The following is a 16818-nucleotide window of genomic DNA, read 5'->3' as shown; positions in this document are numbered from 1 at the left end:
GCAGACAATGTTGATTTGGGGAGTTTTCACTTTCATTGCACAAAAGAGCCATTTTCCATTTTTCGAGTGCCTATAATGAGGTTTTTTTTTGTGAAGGACCTACCAAATAATTCTTGCAAAATTAGGCCATATTTAATGCACAATTGTTCAAATGGTTGGGTGTAAAAAGTTTTGATCCACCTCTGGTGAAAAAGACAAATTCCCGCTGATTAAGCTGGAAGCAGGTCAAATTTGAACTGTAGCTGCCTCATAGTTTGCTCTTTATTTTTTCCAAAAATCATTTCTAGGTACATAAGTATCTATCTAATCATAGAAACATCAAAAGATTTCCAAGATTCAACCACTAGCTAGGAACGGTCAAGCCCGCCATTTTGACCGCATTTTGAAACGGGCATAAAAATTCAAAAAAATCAAAAAATTGGAAAACCTTCGCATTGTGTCATTATATGTGACCAAGTTTCCAGGAAAAATAATAAACTTGTAATACGGAAATTATTTTTAAAAAGTGTTCTAAAAAATGAGGTATCATGTGTGGAGATTCATGGCTTTCAAGCCAAATGATCAATCTTATGGCCACATTCATGGTATAGTTTGTTCAAATGATCTCATATTGTGCACAAGGGTGCATATTGGAATGGCAAACAATGTTGATTTGGGGAGTTTTCACTTTCATTGCATAAAAGAGCCATTTTCCATTTTTCGACTGCCCGAAATGTGGTTTTTTTTGTGAAGGACCTACCAAATAATTCTTGCAAAATTAGGCCATATTTAATGCACAATTGACCAAATGGTTGGGTGTAAAAAGTTTTGATCCACCTCTGGTGAAAAAGACAAATTCCCGCTGATTAAGTTGGAAGCGGGTCAAATTTGAACTGCAGTTGCCTCATAGTTTTCTCTTTATTTTTTCCAAAAATCATTTATAGGTACATAAGTATCTATTTAATCATAGAAACATCAAAAGTTTTCCAAGATTCAACCACTAGCTAGGAACGGTCAAGCCTGCCGTTTTGACCGCATATTGAAACGGGCATAAAAAAATTCAAAAAAAATCAAAAAATTGGAAAACCTTCGTATTGTGTCATTATATGTGACCAAGTATCCAGAAAAAATAATGAACTTGTAATACGGAAATTATTTTAAAAAAGTGTTCTCCAAAAATGAGCTATCATGCGTGGATATTCATGGCTTTCAAGCCAAATGATCAATCTTATGGCCACATTCATGGCATAGTTTGTTCAAATGATCTCATATTGTGCACAAGGGTGCATATTGGAATGGCAAACAATGTTGCCTAAGGAAGTTTTCATTTTCTTTGCATGGAAAATTCATTTTCCATTTTCTGAGTGCCTTAAATGAGTTTTTTTTTGTGAAGGACCTACCATATATTTGTTGCAAAATTGGACCTAATCAATTTTATAAAATACTAAGCCATATATAATGCACAATTGACAAAATGGTTGGGTGTCAAAAGTGTTGATCCACCTCTGGTGAAAAAGACAAATTCCCGTCGATTCAGTTGGAAGCGGGTCAAATTTGAACTGCAGCTGCCTCATAGTTTGCTATTTATTTTTTCCAAAAATCATTTCTAGTTACATATGTACCTATTTAATCATAAATATATGGTTTAGTGGCGATACGTCGAGGTTTGGATGGTGGCTGAGGGCTCCAACTCTAGAGCGCGTAAACTAGCATGCCCGCCGCGTGGTCACCGCGTGACCGTGGCGTTGCCATGTGTTCTAGGTGTCCTAGGCATATCTAGTGGGTTGGGCACTTCCCAGGTAGGTGCTAGGAAGAAAATCACAACATAAGATTCTCATGAGGAGACCGATCGATGCTCAAACATTAATAAGCAGCCAAGTGTTTGATTAGCGGTACGAGAAATGCACATGGATAATGGGCGTGAGTTTTGGCTGAGGATGATCAGTTACTAAGAAGACCGTCTTCACAAATTTTCAGCTCAAAAGGAGGAGCCTAGGTGGTACTTGCTTTGCAAAGTACCACACTGGACATAAATAAGAATATTGAAGCTGGGCTCAAAATAATGAATGGATTGAGCTAGAATTTGGTGGAGGATGGTTATTTGGGTAGAGGAAAGCATTGTAGAAAATGGATACCATTTAGACATGCCAAAATGGTACTTCCTTCACAAAGTGCTGCTTTGAACAGAATAGGAAAATGAATATTGTTGAGTTATTTTTGAACTAGGCAAGGAAGGTTTTTTACATATTTGATGAAGATATGATCCAAACAATTTATGAGAATTTTTTGGGAATTTTTGGAATAACAGAAATATAGGTTGCTTCACAACCTAGGGCAAAAATTCACACATGGACATGACACATAGGCAAAACTGATGAGATGGCGCCTAGTCATCACAACCCACCACAATCTACAAGGCCATGACCATCTATATTGGTCGTTAACAACTAGAAATAAGGCAGTGGATCAGCCCTGTTTGCTTCGTGACCATTTCGTGTAAGGAAATTACGACCTTTCTGACCAAAATGGTCGCAATGGTTTAGGGTTTGGAGCCCCCCGAACAGCTTTTGACCAATTGGTCTCAAATGGTCATAGATCTATGACCAATTCTTCCAGGGTCACTGATAGAAGGTCACTAGTTGACATATTTCTTGTAGTGCTCCTTGCGAGGCGGGCGACCATGAGGTGTCGTCACAGAGGGTTTCTCCGAATCCGGCAGCGCCGGAAGGCAGTCGTATGGCCCCCCAAGGCCCTCCATGTCCGGCCTTCGAAAAAGGCCATCGGACGAGTCTAGCACCGTCCGGTGCACGGTCGGAGGAGCTGAAGGATCTGCTCGGGCGAGCGTCTATCTCAGAAGAACACCGTGCGCTGATGGATACGGTGATTGGAAGGATTTCATCCGCGGAGAGCAGGTTGTACGAGGCCAACAGGAGTTTACTGACAGGTTTTGAGGTACGCGAAATGATGTACCTTTTGACAGATCCGCATATAAGATGCGCCCTGTATAGATAGTAGCCCCTGAGACTCGGTGTGTTGTCAAAAACAATGGCGCGCCGAGGATCATAATCCCAGGTATGATATGTCACCTTTCTTATGCAGGTGGCGAAGTGTTCGGTGGCTAGCCGGACTGATGAATTTGTCGAACTAAAGCGGCAATTTGACGTGGCAGATGCCGACATCGCGCTTGTCAACAAGCGGCTGGACGAGGCACAAGGTATGTAATTTCTCCAAAGACACCTGGTAAGAGGAGCTTGATGCCCGTACCTTACAACATGTGTGCTTGATGCAGATGGTGCCGCTGCCATGGAGAAGCTTCGGGTGGAACTTACCCGAGCCAAGGAGCAGGCCAGAAAAAGCGATGCGGCTGCCTTAAAGGCGGCTGAAGAGCTGAAAGCCGAACAGGCTGCTCACTGCCAAAGCAAGAAGCAAATGGCCGAGATGAATGTAAAGTTGAAGAATGCTGCCGATCGCTGCAAGCTTCTTGAAAAAGAAGATCGGGTGGCAAAGAAGGACCTAGAAAAGGTCACTACCGAGGCCAAGGATACTCGTTCTGCGATGAGAGCTATGAAGGAGGAGCTACGTCAGGCCGGAGATATCACGGCTGGAAATCCCTTTATGCTGCGGATGAAGTTCGGGGATCCGAAATACGCTCCGTTGGACCAGCAGTGGAGTGCGGCGAACACTTATCTGGACTTGGCGGTGAGTGCCGCGGACGCGTCGAACACTTCCGTGATCAGAAGGACCACGAAGTGGACAAGCTTTTTTGGTCGCAGTTCCACAATCCAGAGCGCCCACTTCCATTAACCGGTCATTTGGCTGCATGAGCGGAGCTGAATAGTTTATCTGGACTCGCCATGAAGTATGTCGTGAGTCATCTGTGGCCAAAAAGGCCCGAGCCGGAGAGTTATTTTAGCTTGGTGCAGCAGTTCCTCGGTGCGGTGCCGCATATTAATGCAATGAAGAGGTCGGCGTGCATAGAGGGTGCACAGATGGCTTTTGCCCGTGTCAAGACATACTGGGCGGAGATGAAGGCCAGTGCTGTTGCATCCCAAGATTCGGACGAAAGCCGAGTACTTGCCGAGCACTATTTTTAGGAACTGCTGCAGGGCGCTCGTTTAATAGAGACGCAGTGCTCGAAGGATGTTATGTTCGAATAACATGTATTATTGTAAAACAATGTTTTGATGGAATATAAAAGCTTTTTATACTTGTGCTTTCAAGAATTAGAATACCTCCGGTGCGGCCGTTAATGTATATGTGTATATAACCTGAAAGATGGTAGTCTTTGGCTTCAGCCCCCACGCATATAATGCGGGGGTGTTCGCAGAAGGCGCATTTTCACACTTGATCCAACGTCTTGGTCCTATAAAGGAGGTGATAGCGCAGCGAACTAGGCAACCGGCCTATAATGCTTTATCACTTTTACTTCGCCATAGGAGTTTGACAGTGGGGCTACTATATAGCCCCTAGGGGCACCGCGCTCACCCGAGCTCGGGGCGCGAGTGTGCCTGGCCGGGAAACGACCCTTTGTTAATGCGGAGGAATCCTAAAGACTCCGGCGGGTCATCGAGTGGTTGACCAGTCTCACGCTATATCATGACAGTCAGTTTTCGGCTTTCTCTACTGAGGTGCTCGCCTGGACGAACCGGGGCACAATCGCAGTAGTTCTCCTGGTGCCGCCTTAGCCGATAGAGAGGAACGTAAGGCAGAAAAACACAGAAGCCGGGCAAACCCAACATTTGACCAAAGACATGATTCGGAGCTGATGCATATAAGGCCAAACTCGCGACGCCGAACACTCCCTAAGGTATTCGGTCTTTATGAAAATGGGCTGAACAACGCCCTTGGTAAGAAGCCCCTGGTGTCCAGGTACGCGCAAAATTCTGACGTGGCCACATGCCAAGACGCCAGCCTCCTCTTTGGTTATAACCAGAAACCGGGGGATGTGTATCAACAAGGGACAGTGAGGAAGGTTTACACAGGCTCTTAATCTGAAAAGAATCCTTGGAACGGGTCCCTACTGCACGTCTGCGCCTGTGTCTACGTTGTGCCGTATCCTGGACGGGTGTAGCACGGTGTTCATCTGTAAAAGAGAGGAACTTAGTTGAAAAAGATCGTGCGAAAATCTATGTTATATTAAATAAACAAAGTATAATTTAGAAAATGGGTAGAATTGAGCTTTATTGTCTCTTGTTGTACGCGCGCGGAGCCCCTTGTATGTTTACTCCGAACTCGTCTAGCCATGTCCGGGGTCTGAACGACCTGTTTAGGTGCTTTGATTAGTGAAGCTGGTTTAATGTGTGGCTGTCAAGGCAGCCGCACAGTCTTCCGCGCTCGAGGAACACTCGATATTTCCCTTTAATGAGATGACGCCTCATGGATCGGGCATTTTAATCGTAAGGGGTGCATAATGCGGTATTGCGTTAAAGCGGGCAAAAGCTCCGCGTCCCAGTAGTGCTTGATAGCTACTTGTAAATGGGGCGATGTGGAAGGTTAGCTTTTTGCGGCAAAAGTTGTCGGGGGAGCTGAACATAACTTCCAACAGGAGAGAACCCGTACAATGGGTATCTGGGCCTGGCGTTACCCCTTGAAAGGATATGTTGCCATGGCGAATTTTTGTTGGGTTTATCCCCATTTTGCGGATTGTGTCCTGATATAGCAGGTTTAGACCACTGCCGTCGTCCATTAGGACTTGTGTAAAGTGGAGTCCGTCGATTATCGGATCTAATATCAAGGCAGTCCAGCCTGCATTCCGGATACTTCTAGAGTAATCCTGATGGTCGAAGGTGATTGGTTTTAACAACCAGTGGCAGGACTCCTCTTGGACAGGCCGCATGGCGGGTATCTCTATAGGCGCCACTTTGTTTTTCCCTTTTGTCACGTGAAGTGAGTTTACTGTTTTGACTTCTTGTGGGAACTTGTTTTGTTCTCCGGTGCTCTGCTCGTGGGGTTCGTCATCGTCCTCGCTTGGTGTGTCGAGCCCCTTATGTTCGGCGTTAAGTTTGCCGGATTGCTTGAAGACCCAACAATCTTTGTGTGTATGGTTTGCAGGCTTCCCGGGAGTACTATGGATTTGGCATGTTTTGTCCAAGATTTTGTTTAGGTTAGATAGCTCGTCCCTGTTATCCTTGAAGGGTAGCTTTTTCTGATTCTGTCGAGAGCTTTTGAATCCGGCGTTGACTGCCGCGCTCTTCGGGTTGTTTCCCTTGGTTCGGCGCTAGTCCTTGCTACGTCGCGGTTTCCCGTTTCCATCCCTGACTTCGGATGTACTTGGGTCGCTGGTACTGCTTCTTGCCAACCAGCTATCCTCTCCTGCGCAAAAGCGGGTCATGAGGCTTGTTAACGGCCAATGTTCTTGGCTTTTCTTGGCCGAGGTGTCTGGCAAGCCATTCGTCTCGAACGCTGTGTTTGAAAGCTGCTAAGGCTTCGGCGTCCGGACAGTCGACTATCTGGTTCTTTTTAGTAAGAAATATGTTCTAGTGTTTCCGGGCTGACTCTCCGGGTTGTTGAGTTATATGACTTAGATCGTCTGCATCCGGAGGTCGGACATAGGTCCCTTGAAAATTTGCCCGAAAAGCATCCTTGAGCTCTTCCCAACTTCCGATGGTGTTTTCGGGAAGGCTTTTAATCCAATGCCGGGCTAGCCCATTGAGCTTGAGGGGTAAGTATTTTATGGCGTGGAGGTCATCTCCTCTAGCCATGTGTATGTGGAGGATATAATCCTCAATCCAGACTCCAGGGTCTGTTGTTCCTCGTATGCCTCTATGTTTACGGGCTTGAATCCCGCTAGAAATTCATGGTCCAGCACCTCATCGGTGAAACATAGGGGGTGTGCGGCACCCCTATATTTGGGTGTGACGTGATGTTCAGATACTTGTTGTGTTGCATTGCTTACTAGAGCTTGCTTTCTCGGACCGTAGATAGATCTGGCTGGGCCTTCTTTTTGATGCGAATCCTTGTGCGGACTGCGTGCCGGCTTGTGTGCGGCGCCATTTGCCGCTCTATGTTGGCCATGGGGTTGTTTATCTGACCGGGTGGCTTCCATATTTTTTGATTGCGGGGGCTCTAAGGCCTCCTCATCAAATTCCGGAAGTAATTTTCTCTTTGAATAGCTCTTTGTGTGGCGACTGTCGCCGTATTTGTCTGCGGTATTGAGTACTTTGCCCCATCTGATTCTGAGTGCATCTTCCGCTGTTTTGAGCTTTCCGCTTCTGCTTTTTCAGGCTGCGCGCAGTGGCGACGAGCCTTTTGTGGAGGTTCTTATGCTCCAGCAACTTGTCCGGTGTGAGGTCGTCCGGACTATTGTATTCGCTGTGGACGGGTTGTTCGGTTCGTTTACCCGAGTTGCCCTGTTCGGACGGTTGCTCAATGGCATGTTCGTCGTCCGCCGGATCGCCCTGCTCTGTGGCTGGGTCTGTATGGCTGCTGTTTCTGTCGAGGTGGGTTTGGGGCGCTGCTTACGCCGCCGCTTTGACTGCTTTTCGAGGGAACGATCCCTCGTTGCGTCCCTTTGTTCCTTGTCGTCTTTTCTTTTAGGTGTGTCCACCATGTATACATCGTGAGATGAGGTGATTGTCCAGTGCCCTATAGGCGTTGGTTCCTGTTTGTTTCCTACATCGTCGTCCATACTGTCGATGTCTTCGGAGTCGAAGTCGAGCATGTCGGTTAAATCATCGATAGTGGCTATGAAGTGGGTGGTGGGTGGGATTTAAATTTCTTCGTCATCCGCATCCCATCTTTGCTGACCATAGTCCCGCCAGGGCTCTCCTGATAAAGAGAGAGACTTTATTGAATTCAGAATGTCGCCGAAGGGCGAGTGCTGAAAGATGTCCGCGGCGGCAAACTCCATGATCGGCGCCCAATCGGGTTCGGTCGGCAGGGGCGCGGAAGGTTCAGAGTCCGAAAAGGAGTCCGGCACCTTGGAGTCACGAGCTTCGTAAAGGACAAGGATGGTGTTCGGCTCGATCGCCGTAGGGATTGCAGCCCCCGAGACGGTGTCCAGCCACCCATCCTCGATTGGCACAGTCGGCTCCGAGCTAAGGGTAGGAGCGGACACTGGGGCGGCCTCCTGGGCACTGTTCGGCGGCAGAGCTAGACCATGCCCATCGTGCCAGTGCGGCGCGCCCGGCTGTGGCTTGAATCCATCGAAGATCAAGTCTCTGCGGATGTCAACCGTGTAGTTCAAACTTCCAAATCTGACCTGATGGCCAGGGGCGTAGCTTTCGATCTGCTCCAGATGGCCAAGCGAATTGGCCCGCAGTGCAAAGTCGCCGAATACGAAGATCTGTCCGGGGAGAAAAGTCCCACCCTGGACCGCATCGTTGTTGATGATCGGGGGAGCCATCGAGCATAAAGATGACGACACAGAGGAACTCTCAATAAAAGCACCAATGTCGGTGTCAAAACTGGCGGATCTCGGGTAGGGGGTCCCGAACTGTGCGTCTAGGCGGATGGTAACAGGAGACAAGGGACACGATGTTTTTACCCAGGTTCGAGCCCTCTCGATGGAGGTAAAACCCTACTCCTGCTTGATTAATATTGATGATATGGGTAGTACAAGAGTAGATCTACCACGATATCAGAGAGGCTAAACCCTAGAAGCTAGCCTATGGTATGATTGTTGTTCGTCCTACGGACTAAAACCCTCCGGTTTATATAGACACCGGAGAGGGCTAGGGTTACACAGAGTCGGTTACAATGGGAGGAGATCTACATATCCGTATCGCCAAGCCTGCCTTCCACGCCAAGGAAAGTCCCATCCGGACACGGGACGAAGTCTTCAATCTTGTATCTTCATAGTCCAGGAGTCCGGCCAAAGGTTATAGTCCAAGAGTCATGTATCTTCACGCTTCAATAGTCCGGACGATGTATACAGTCCAGTCATCCGGACACCCCCTAATCCAGGACTCCCTCAACTAGTTAAGAAGTACTCATTGTAAAGATCACTCCCACCTTCTCAGGTTGCGACAAGTGGCATGCTGCATGTGCACCACTTGTCGCAACCTGGGAGTTCTCCCTTTTTCGTAGATTCGTTTATTCAAAACCTTTTATCTCTTAAAGCTTGCGTTCAAATATCGAATTATTTTCATCGTTGGATTCCTCGCATCGAGATCTTCAAAACTGGATCCCATATTGGTAGGTTTTGACGAACTTTTTTTTACGACAAAAACCGAATGAAAAAACCAAACCGGGAGCACGGGGTTTTTCCCTTTTAGAAAGAGGCACATCCGTGCCTCTCGCGAAATCGCAACCGTGCCTCTCGCGGAAACAAAATCATACCTCTCACGGAAGAAAAAAACAAAGAGGAAACACATTCTTTTCGTTTTCGAGGAGGCACCGCCATGCCTCAGGTGAAAGCACAACCATGCCTCTCGCGGAAGCAAAATCGTGCCTTTCGCGAAAGAAAAAAACAGAAAACACGTTTTTTTTCGTTTCCGAGAGGCACGGCCGTGCCTCTCGTGAAAGCACAACCATGCCTCTCGCAGAAGCAAAACCGTGCCTCCCTCAGAAGGAAAAAAACAGAAAACACGTATTTTTTTCGTTTCCGAGAGGCACGGCCTCTCTCGAAAGCACAATCGTGCCACTCTCGAAAGCACAACTGTGCCACTCGCGGAAGGAAAAAAATAGAAAACGTGCTTTTTTCGTCTTCGGGAGTCACGGCCATGACTCTCGCGAAAGCACAACCGTGCCTCTCACGGAAACAAAACCGTGACTCTCGCGAAATAAAAAAGTTAAGGAAGACCGGTGGAAAACCGAAACATCGAAAAAACCCGGGAAAAAATCGTTAAAAAGCCGAAAACGCGTGCGAAAAAATAAAAATAAAAATAAAAACAAAATCCGGAGGCAGCGCCGAGAGCGCGACACGTGGCAGGCATCTGAGAGCGCGCCAAATGGCGTTGATCGTTGTGATCCTCCCGAAGGAACGCCTGTTAACTAGTTGCTCTCGGTTAATATCTGTCTATGTATATGTATCTATACTATTACTATATAGTGTACCAGTAATATGACATAGGCGCCGTTGAATCTTTACAATCGGACGGCTGTAATTGATTGATTTGAATTTGAGAAAATGTGGCCTTACATGTGCCATTAGATCTGGCAATCCAACGGCCAGTATTTCAGGGATTCGCGGTGGAGCACCATTCCCCTCCCATCAGCTATGCAAAGTGACGTTCGCTTCAGAATTTTCACGTGAGAACCAGAACATGCCATGTTATTAAGGACAATAAAACCGAGCCTAAACCGAGGCCTCTCACGCCATCAGTTTCCTCAGTCGTCCATTGTCCCGATTTGACCATTTCCGTCCGTTGGATGCACGTGAAACACAGTTTTCTTTCAAACTGGGCCTTCTGTCTTTGGGGCAGCTACTCTCATGGCTTTTTTCGACGCTTCTGGTTGATTGGGCTAGGTAGCCCTTCTAGGGGTAGCAAGGGAAAGTAAGGCCCGTCTAATCTCCCCAGTGTAATATACAACGGTACTTTCATATACAACGGTACTTTGGGACTTATGAGAGTGTTGTCACTTGTCTCAAAAAAAAATGAGTGTGTTGTCACGTTGTGTGTCGTTCATTGTGAACGCGTGTGTGTGCGCGTGTGTTGTTCTTTGCGAACATGTGCGTGTGCTGGCACATATGCGTGTTTGCTGTCATGTGTGCATTCTGTTCTAACCTCTTTGTTCAAGTCTAGTTTTTACGACCTAGTCGTTATGCATGTATGCAACCTAACATTGGTGAAAATTGATTTCACAATACAGAGACCCATATGCAGACAATCAAACAACATGTAAACGCCATATTTTGCCCTGTATTTCCTCAGCTTGGCTCCACTCAGCCTGATCCATTTTTTCATGCAACCTCTGAAAATCAATGTAGATAACCAAACACGCCCTAGGTGATTATGGAGCATAACAGATGAGATCACCTCGGACCAATGCCTCATCGACGGCCAAAAACAATTGGCACATAAGTCTTCATTTTGACCGTCCGTTCATTAGACCTCTAGTGGTGCATTGTTCACTGCTGCAAGCATACATGAGGTGGCATCTATCATTTGGATTCTAGAACCATACATGCATGCATATTGCATGCTGCCAAACGCGATCGTGGAAAACGTCGATCGAGCCAGCTAGCTTTGGACTGAGCACGACACGCATGCAACCTAACTTTATGTACTAGCAACAGGCAGCATTGCGGCTATAAATACCTCCACCGCGGGCGAGAGCAGCAGGCCACCATTCACCAGCGCTGCACGCACACTACCATCACAACTCGTCCGAGAATACCAAGAGCGGCATCATCCATGGCGTCCTCTCGCGTCCTCCACCTCATCGCCCTAGTCCTCGCCGTCGCCACCGCCGCAGATGCGGCCACCATCACCGTCGTCAACCGCTGCTCCTACACGGTGTGGCCGGGCGCGCTCCCAGGCGGCGGCTCGCGTCTCGACCCGGGCAAGTCGTGGCAGCTCAACATGCCAGCCGGCACCGCGGGCGCCAGGGTGTGGCCGCGCACCGGGTGCACCTTCGACGGCAGCGGCCGCGGGCGGTGCATCACGGGCGACTGCGGCGGCGCGCTGGCCTGCAGTGTGTCCGGCCAGCAGCCCACCACGCTGGCGGAGTACACCCTGGGCCAGGGCGGGAACAAGGACTTCTTCGACCTGTCCGTCATCGACGGGTTCAACGTGCCCATGAGCTTCGAGCCCGTCGGCGGGTCGTGCCGCGCTGCGCGCTGCGCCACGGACATCACCAAGGAGTGCCTCAAGGAGCTGCAGGTGCCTGGAGGGTGCGCTAGCGCGTGCGGCAAGTTCGGCGGCGACACGTACTGCTGCCGGGGCCAGTTCGAGCACAACTGCCCGCCGACAAACTACTCGAGGTTCTTCAAGGGCAAGTGCCCGGACGCCTACAGCTACGCCAAGGACGACCAGACCAGCACCTTCACCTGCCCACCTGGAACCAACTACCAGATCGTCCTCTGCCCTTAGAATAGGACGCGTTGAAGGATCAAAAGTATAATAACCGGGATCAATAAGGAACAATGACTACTCTGAGTAGTCTACTTATATGTATGTGCCATGTCACGTATATGCATATGCATGACTGTGCTTGTATGTTGACCAATAATAAATAAATGGTTAAATAATAGTATAAGTATGTCACGTGGTGTTTTTTGTGGGTGCTGAAAATCAGTGGATTTTCTGCACCACTATCCTCCATCTTCATCTTGCAGTGCACCACTACCCTCCATCTTCATCTCCGAGTTGGGAGTTGGCCGGTGACGTTCTGTTGAGGCAGCTAGGATTTAATGCAGCTTGTCGCCACCTCTTCCTGATGCCAACCTACTGCTATAACAATCGTCTTCTCGACCTTTGTTGAGCGGATTTTCATTTTCCATTATGAGATGTTGTGGCGAACATGGGTAACGAGGTTGGGAGGGTGGGATTAGGCATCGTCCTGTCAGAAACCCTGGAGATGGAGGTCCCATGGTGTCACTCAAGGGATTGGAAGATTTAACCTTCATGTGTTCGGCTTTTCACTTGGCTGGATTTAACCACTTTGTAAAATTAAGTGTTTGAAAATTGAATATGCATACAATTAATTGTGGCTTGAAGTTAGGAATTCGCCTACCCCATTGCTGATTCGCCAAACATTTTGACTAGTAGTAGTAAGTTATAGATAAAAAATGGTATTGTTGGATTTTTTTCAATAGAAAATTCCAATCTATTAATAATCAATCATGACAGTACAAAGAACATTAAAGGTAACTAAAATTACAACAAGGTCTATAAACCATCTACCGACATCTATAAGCAATGTAGCGAACCGAAGGGGCACCATCATCATCGCCCCTCTCTTATCGGAGTCAGGCAAACCATCTTGTAGTACACAATCGGGAAGACATCGTGTTCAGGCCCTAAGAAACTAGCGCGCCAATGCAGCAACCATCACCGACGAAGAGAGACATAGACTGAAAATATCAATCATATAACCACACGAATGAAAACTGGATCCAAACAGACCAACAACCACTGAATCCTAGGAGATATGACGGAGACACACCTCTGCATGCCCTCCGACGACGCTATATGCACCGTGGGGATGGGGATCAGACGTGGCAGACATTATTCCTACCGATGGACATCACCACCGCCACAAAGCCAGAACCGAGATGATGAACCTAACAAAAATGAGATCGGGGTCTCTCTCGCCGGCGGGAGGCCGAGATCCTAGCCCAAGGGCCATCAGAGGCGGGGCGGACCAGCTGTGGCGCCAGCGGGAGGGGGGGGGGGAGAAGACTTTTCTTGAGCTATCGGTAATCGTATTATTGTATTTGACATAAAAATGGCTGGAATTAGGTTGGAGACAATTAATGTCCACTACATGGCATATGTGGGGAACAACCAAACTTTCATAAGAACAATGAAGACGATTAATGTGCATATCTGAAATATCTTCTGGCTAGCTGTGGAAAAGGGGGCCATATTCCCCGTTCGTGGTGCATATCTATCCAAGCGTACGTAGACGTTCGCTTTGCATGTGCAAGTTTTTCTTCTAACCTTGACGGGTGCTCTTTCTTTTTCTTAGACAAGACTTCCAAATGCATGCATGATCATCACGTGCCTGGCGCAACAGACAGCCAGCTTGCTACACGATCATGGCGTCACGTCACACACACACACACACAACGTACGGTGTACGCCGAACTTTTCCTTGATCAGTCTTGACTATACGTCGACGTAATGCACTAGCATTGAGGAAGAAGACGAAATAAAATAGTCTCATGTGCAAGTTCTTGGAAGAAGATTATTGTGCAGACGTGTGGATGGATGGAGACGAAGGGCAGACCTCTGGCGGTGCATTGATTTGTAGTGAAGAAACTGGCAGGAAATTCTTGGCTGGCCTTGTAGAAAATGTGGGAGGCGACGAAAGAAACCGAAGTGGACGACGCTAGCTAGCCCATCCCATTGCATGCTAGATGATCGGTACCTCCGTTTTATGTTGCGTCCATCACGCATCACACTCCGTTTTATGCGAGCTCTCTCAGCGATTGACAATTTCGGCCGTCCGTTTTCACGATCTAGATGTTCTGGTCGTTGGATTTCTGTCAAAAGCGAACTGTCCCGCATGTGTGGTAAATATACTGGGCTTACTATCCTATATGCAGCTGCTGCGCAGGGCGAAACGGTGACATGTGCTAAACTGGGATGCGAGCCCACACTAGTAGAAAAACGACCTAATGTTCAGCTTATTAGTCCCGGTTTGTAAATGAACCGGAACTAATATGATCATTAGTCCCGATTCGAACGGCTATGCATTAGTCCCGTTTCATTTGTGACCTATAGTCTCGGTTTGTGTCACAACCCGGGATTAAAGGGGTGGTGGCAGGTTGGCGTCAGGCCGGGGCCTCACGAGCCCCTTTAGTCCCGGTTTGTCACAAAAACCGGGACTAAAGGGCCAACATATAGTCCCGGTTTGTATCACAAACTGGGACTAAAGGGGTCTAACCTTTAGTTCCGGTTGGAGACACAAACCGGGACTAAAGGGCAATTTTCAAACTCTACCCCCCCCCCTCCCTGTATCGCCTTTTCAGTTTTGAAAAAAACAAAAGAAAATGATAAAAATTTCAAAAATTAAAATCCTTCGAGATGTAGGTATGTTACTACATCTAGTAGTTAGGGAAATTTAAAAACATAAATTTCAACATGTTTTGCAAAAAAGTGTTATGAAAAAGTAAAACGACCATATCTTTTTGCATACGATGTCGATAAAAACGCATAATATATCAAAATGTTCAGCACGAAAATTCGCATTCGAATTCGACGGTCATAGGCCGTTTTGCAAATTTTTTTGAATCCTCAAATTCTTAAAGGAAAAAAAGTTATGCTCAAATTTCAGGGTTTTTTCAATTTGTTAAATCCGGTCAAACTATGGTCAAAGTACTTATTCAAGAAATATTAGTGTTACTAAATAATTATTATAGTTTTTTTGAATTTTGGTCAAACTATGGTCAAATCTGATCAAATTGTGGTCAAACTACTTATTCAAAAATATTAGTGTTACTAAATAATTATTATTTTTTAAATAATAATTTGAAAGTCAAAAGGTGAAACGTGTGACTTCATGCTCAAGTTAAACTCCTGAGGGTTAATAAAATTGATAGCTTACTATTGTCAGGTAAACAACAAATACAGACTTGGAAACTAGGGGCAATAGAACTTGGAAGTTAAGCATGCTCAGGCTGGAGTAGTGATAGGATGGGTGACCGGCCGGCAAGTTAGTCGATTTGGAATAAGTGCTCCACACTTGAGCAATGATGAGGGGTGATTAGAGATTAAATCATCAAATAATTCAGAAATTTGAAAAATCAGGAAATAATTCAAAAAAATTCAAAAAAAACAAAAAAAACTTTAGTCCTTGTTGGTGTTACCAACCGAGACTAAAGGTCCTCTAGCCCTCGAGGCGGGCTCGTGCCACGTGGTGGGCCTTTGGTCCCGGGTCGTGCTGAACCGGGACTAAAGGGGGGACCTTTAGTCCCCACCCTTTAGTGCCGGTTATAGAACCGGGACTAAAGGTCCTTACGAACCGAAAATAAAGGTCGCTTTTCTACTAGTGCCATCTAACCAACCGAGGATAGCCCATTTGGACCGATGTGTGTCGTTGGATAACCTAAACGAACACCACCCCTCCCGACCCAAAAATTCTATATCAACGGACCTTTACAGACTATTACGGGGCTTCTCTTCATTAACTAATCTCCACCCCCTGATTTTCAAGGGGTGTGGGTCCCTCCGTCTTGATTTCTTCCAACTAAATGATTCTAGCTCAGCTTCCCCGTAATAGTCTGTTGCCATGTCCCCGTGCGTGTAGCAAAGCTACTCCCCAACCTGCCTCCTCCCGATCCTCTCCACCTTCCATGCTGATACAACGGCATGGGACATGGCGGCGCGTCAGGTTCCCACACCCGCCGCAGCCTTCCCGCATCGGGACACCATTGGGCATGGTGCTGCCCTCCAGCGGACTGATACGTCTCCAAGGTATCTATAATTTACAAAGTGTTCATGCTATTATATAATCTTTTTTGGATGTTTAATGTGCTTTATTATACACTTTTATATTATTTTTGGGACTAACCTAATAACCGGAGGCCCAGTCCAAGTTGTTGTTTTTTGCCTATTTCAGTGTTTCACAGAAAAGGAATATCAAACAGAGTCCAAACGGAATGAAACCTTTGGGGGAGTTATTTTTGGACCAAACGCAATCCAAGAGACTTGGAGTAGACGTCAGGGAAGCAACGAGGTGGCCACGAGGGTCCAGGGTGTGCCCTAACCCCCTGGGCGTGCCCCCCACCCTCGTGGGCCCCTCGTGGCTCCCCTGACCGACTTCTTTCGCCTATATATACTCATATACCCCGAAAACATCAAGGAGCGCCATAGATCGGGAGTTCCGCCGCCGCAAGCCTCTCTAGCCACCAAAAACCAACCGGGACCCTGTTCCAACACCCTGTCGGAGGGGGATCCCTCACCGGTGGCCATCTTCATCATCCCGATGCTCTCCATGATGAGGAGGGAGTAGTTCACCCTCGGGGCTGAGGGTATGTACCAGTAGCTATGTGTTTGATCTCTCTCTCTCTCTCTCATGTTCTTGATTTGGCACGATCTTGATGTATCACGAGCTTTGCTATTATAGTTGGATCTTATGATGTTTCTCCCCCTCTACTCTCTTGTAATGGATTGAGTTTTCCCTTTGAAGTTATCTTATCGGATTGAGTCTTTAAGAATTTGAGAACACTTGATGTATGGCTTGCATGTGCTTATCTGTGGTGACAATGGGATGTTCACGTGATCTACC

The 16818-nt window shown here is 47.1% G+C and overlaps 1 protein-coding gene across 1 annotated transcript; it reads left to right on the top strand.

The window, feature by feature from the left end:
• The first annotated feature begins 11210 nt into the window (after positions 1–11210).
• On the top strand, positions 11211–12128 carry LOC119342168 (alpha-amylase/trypsin inhibitor-like). The gene has a single exon (XM_037614008.1). The coding sequence runs from the start codon at positions 11277–11279 to the stop codon at positions 11952–11954; it is 678 nt and encodes a 225-aa protein (XP_037469905.1). The 5' UTR covers positions 11211–11276; the 3' UTR covers positions 11955–12128.
• The last annotated feature ends 4690 nt before the right edge of the window (positions 12129–16818 follow it).

Source organism: Triticum dicoccoides, chromosome 7B (genome assembly GCF_002162155.2).
Source record: "Triticum dicoccoides isolate Atlit2015 ecotype Zavitan chromosome 7B, WEW_v2.0, whole genome shotgun sequence".
NCBI lineage: Eukaryota > Viridiplantae > Streptophyta > Magnoliopsida > Poales > Poaceae > Triticum > Triticum dicoccoides.
The sequence above is the reverse complement of the archived record's forward strand: the minus strand, read 5'-3'. Positions and strand labels throughout refer to the sequence as shown.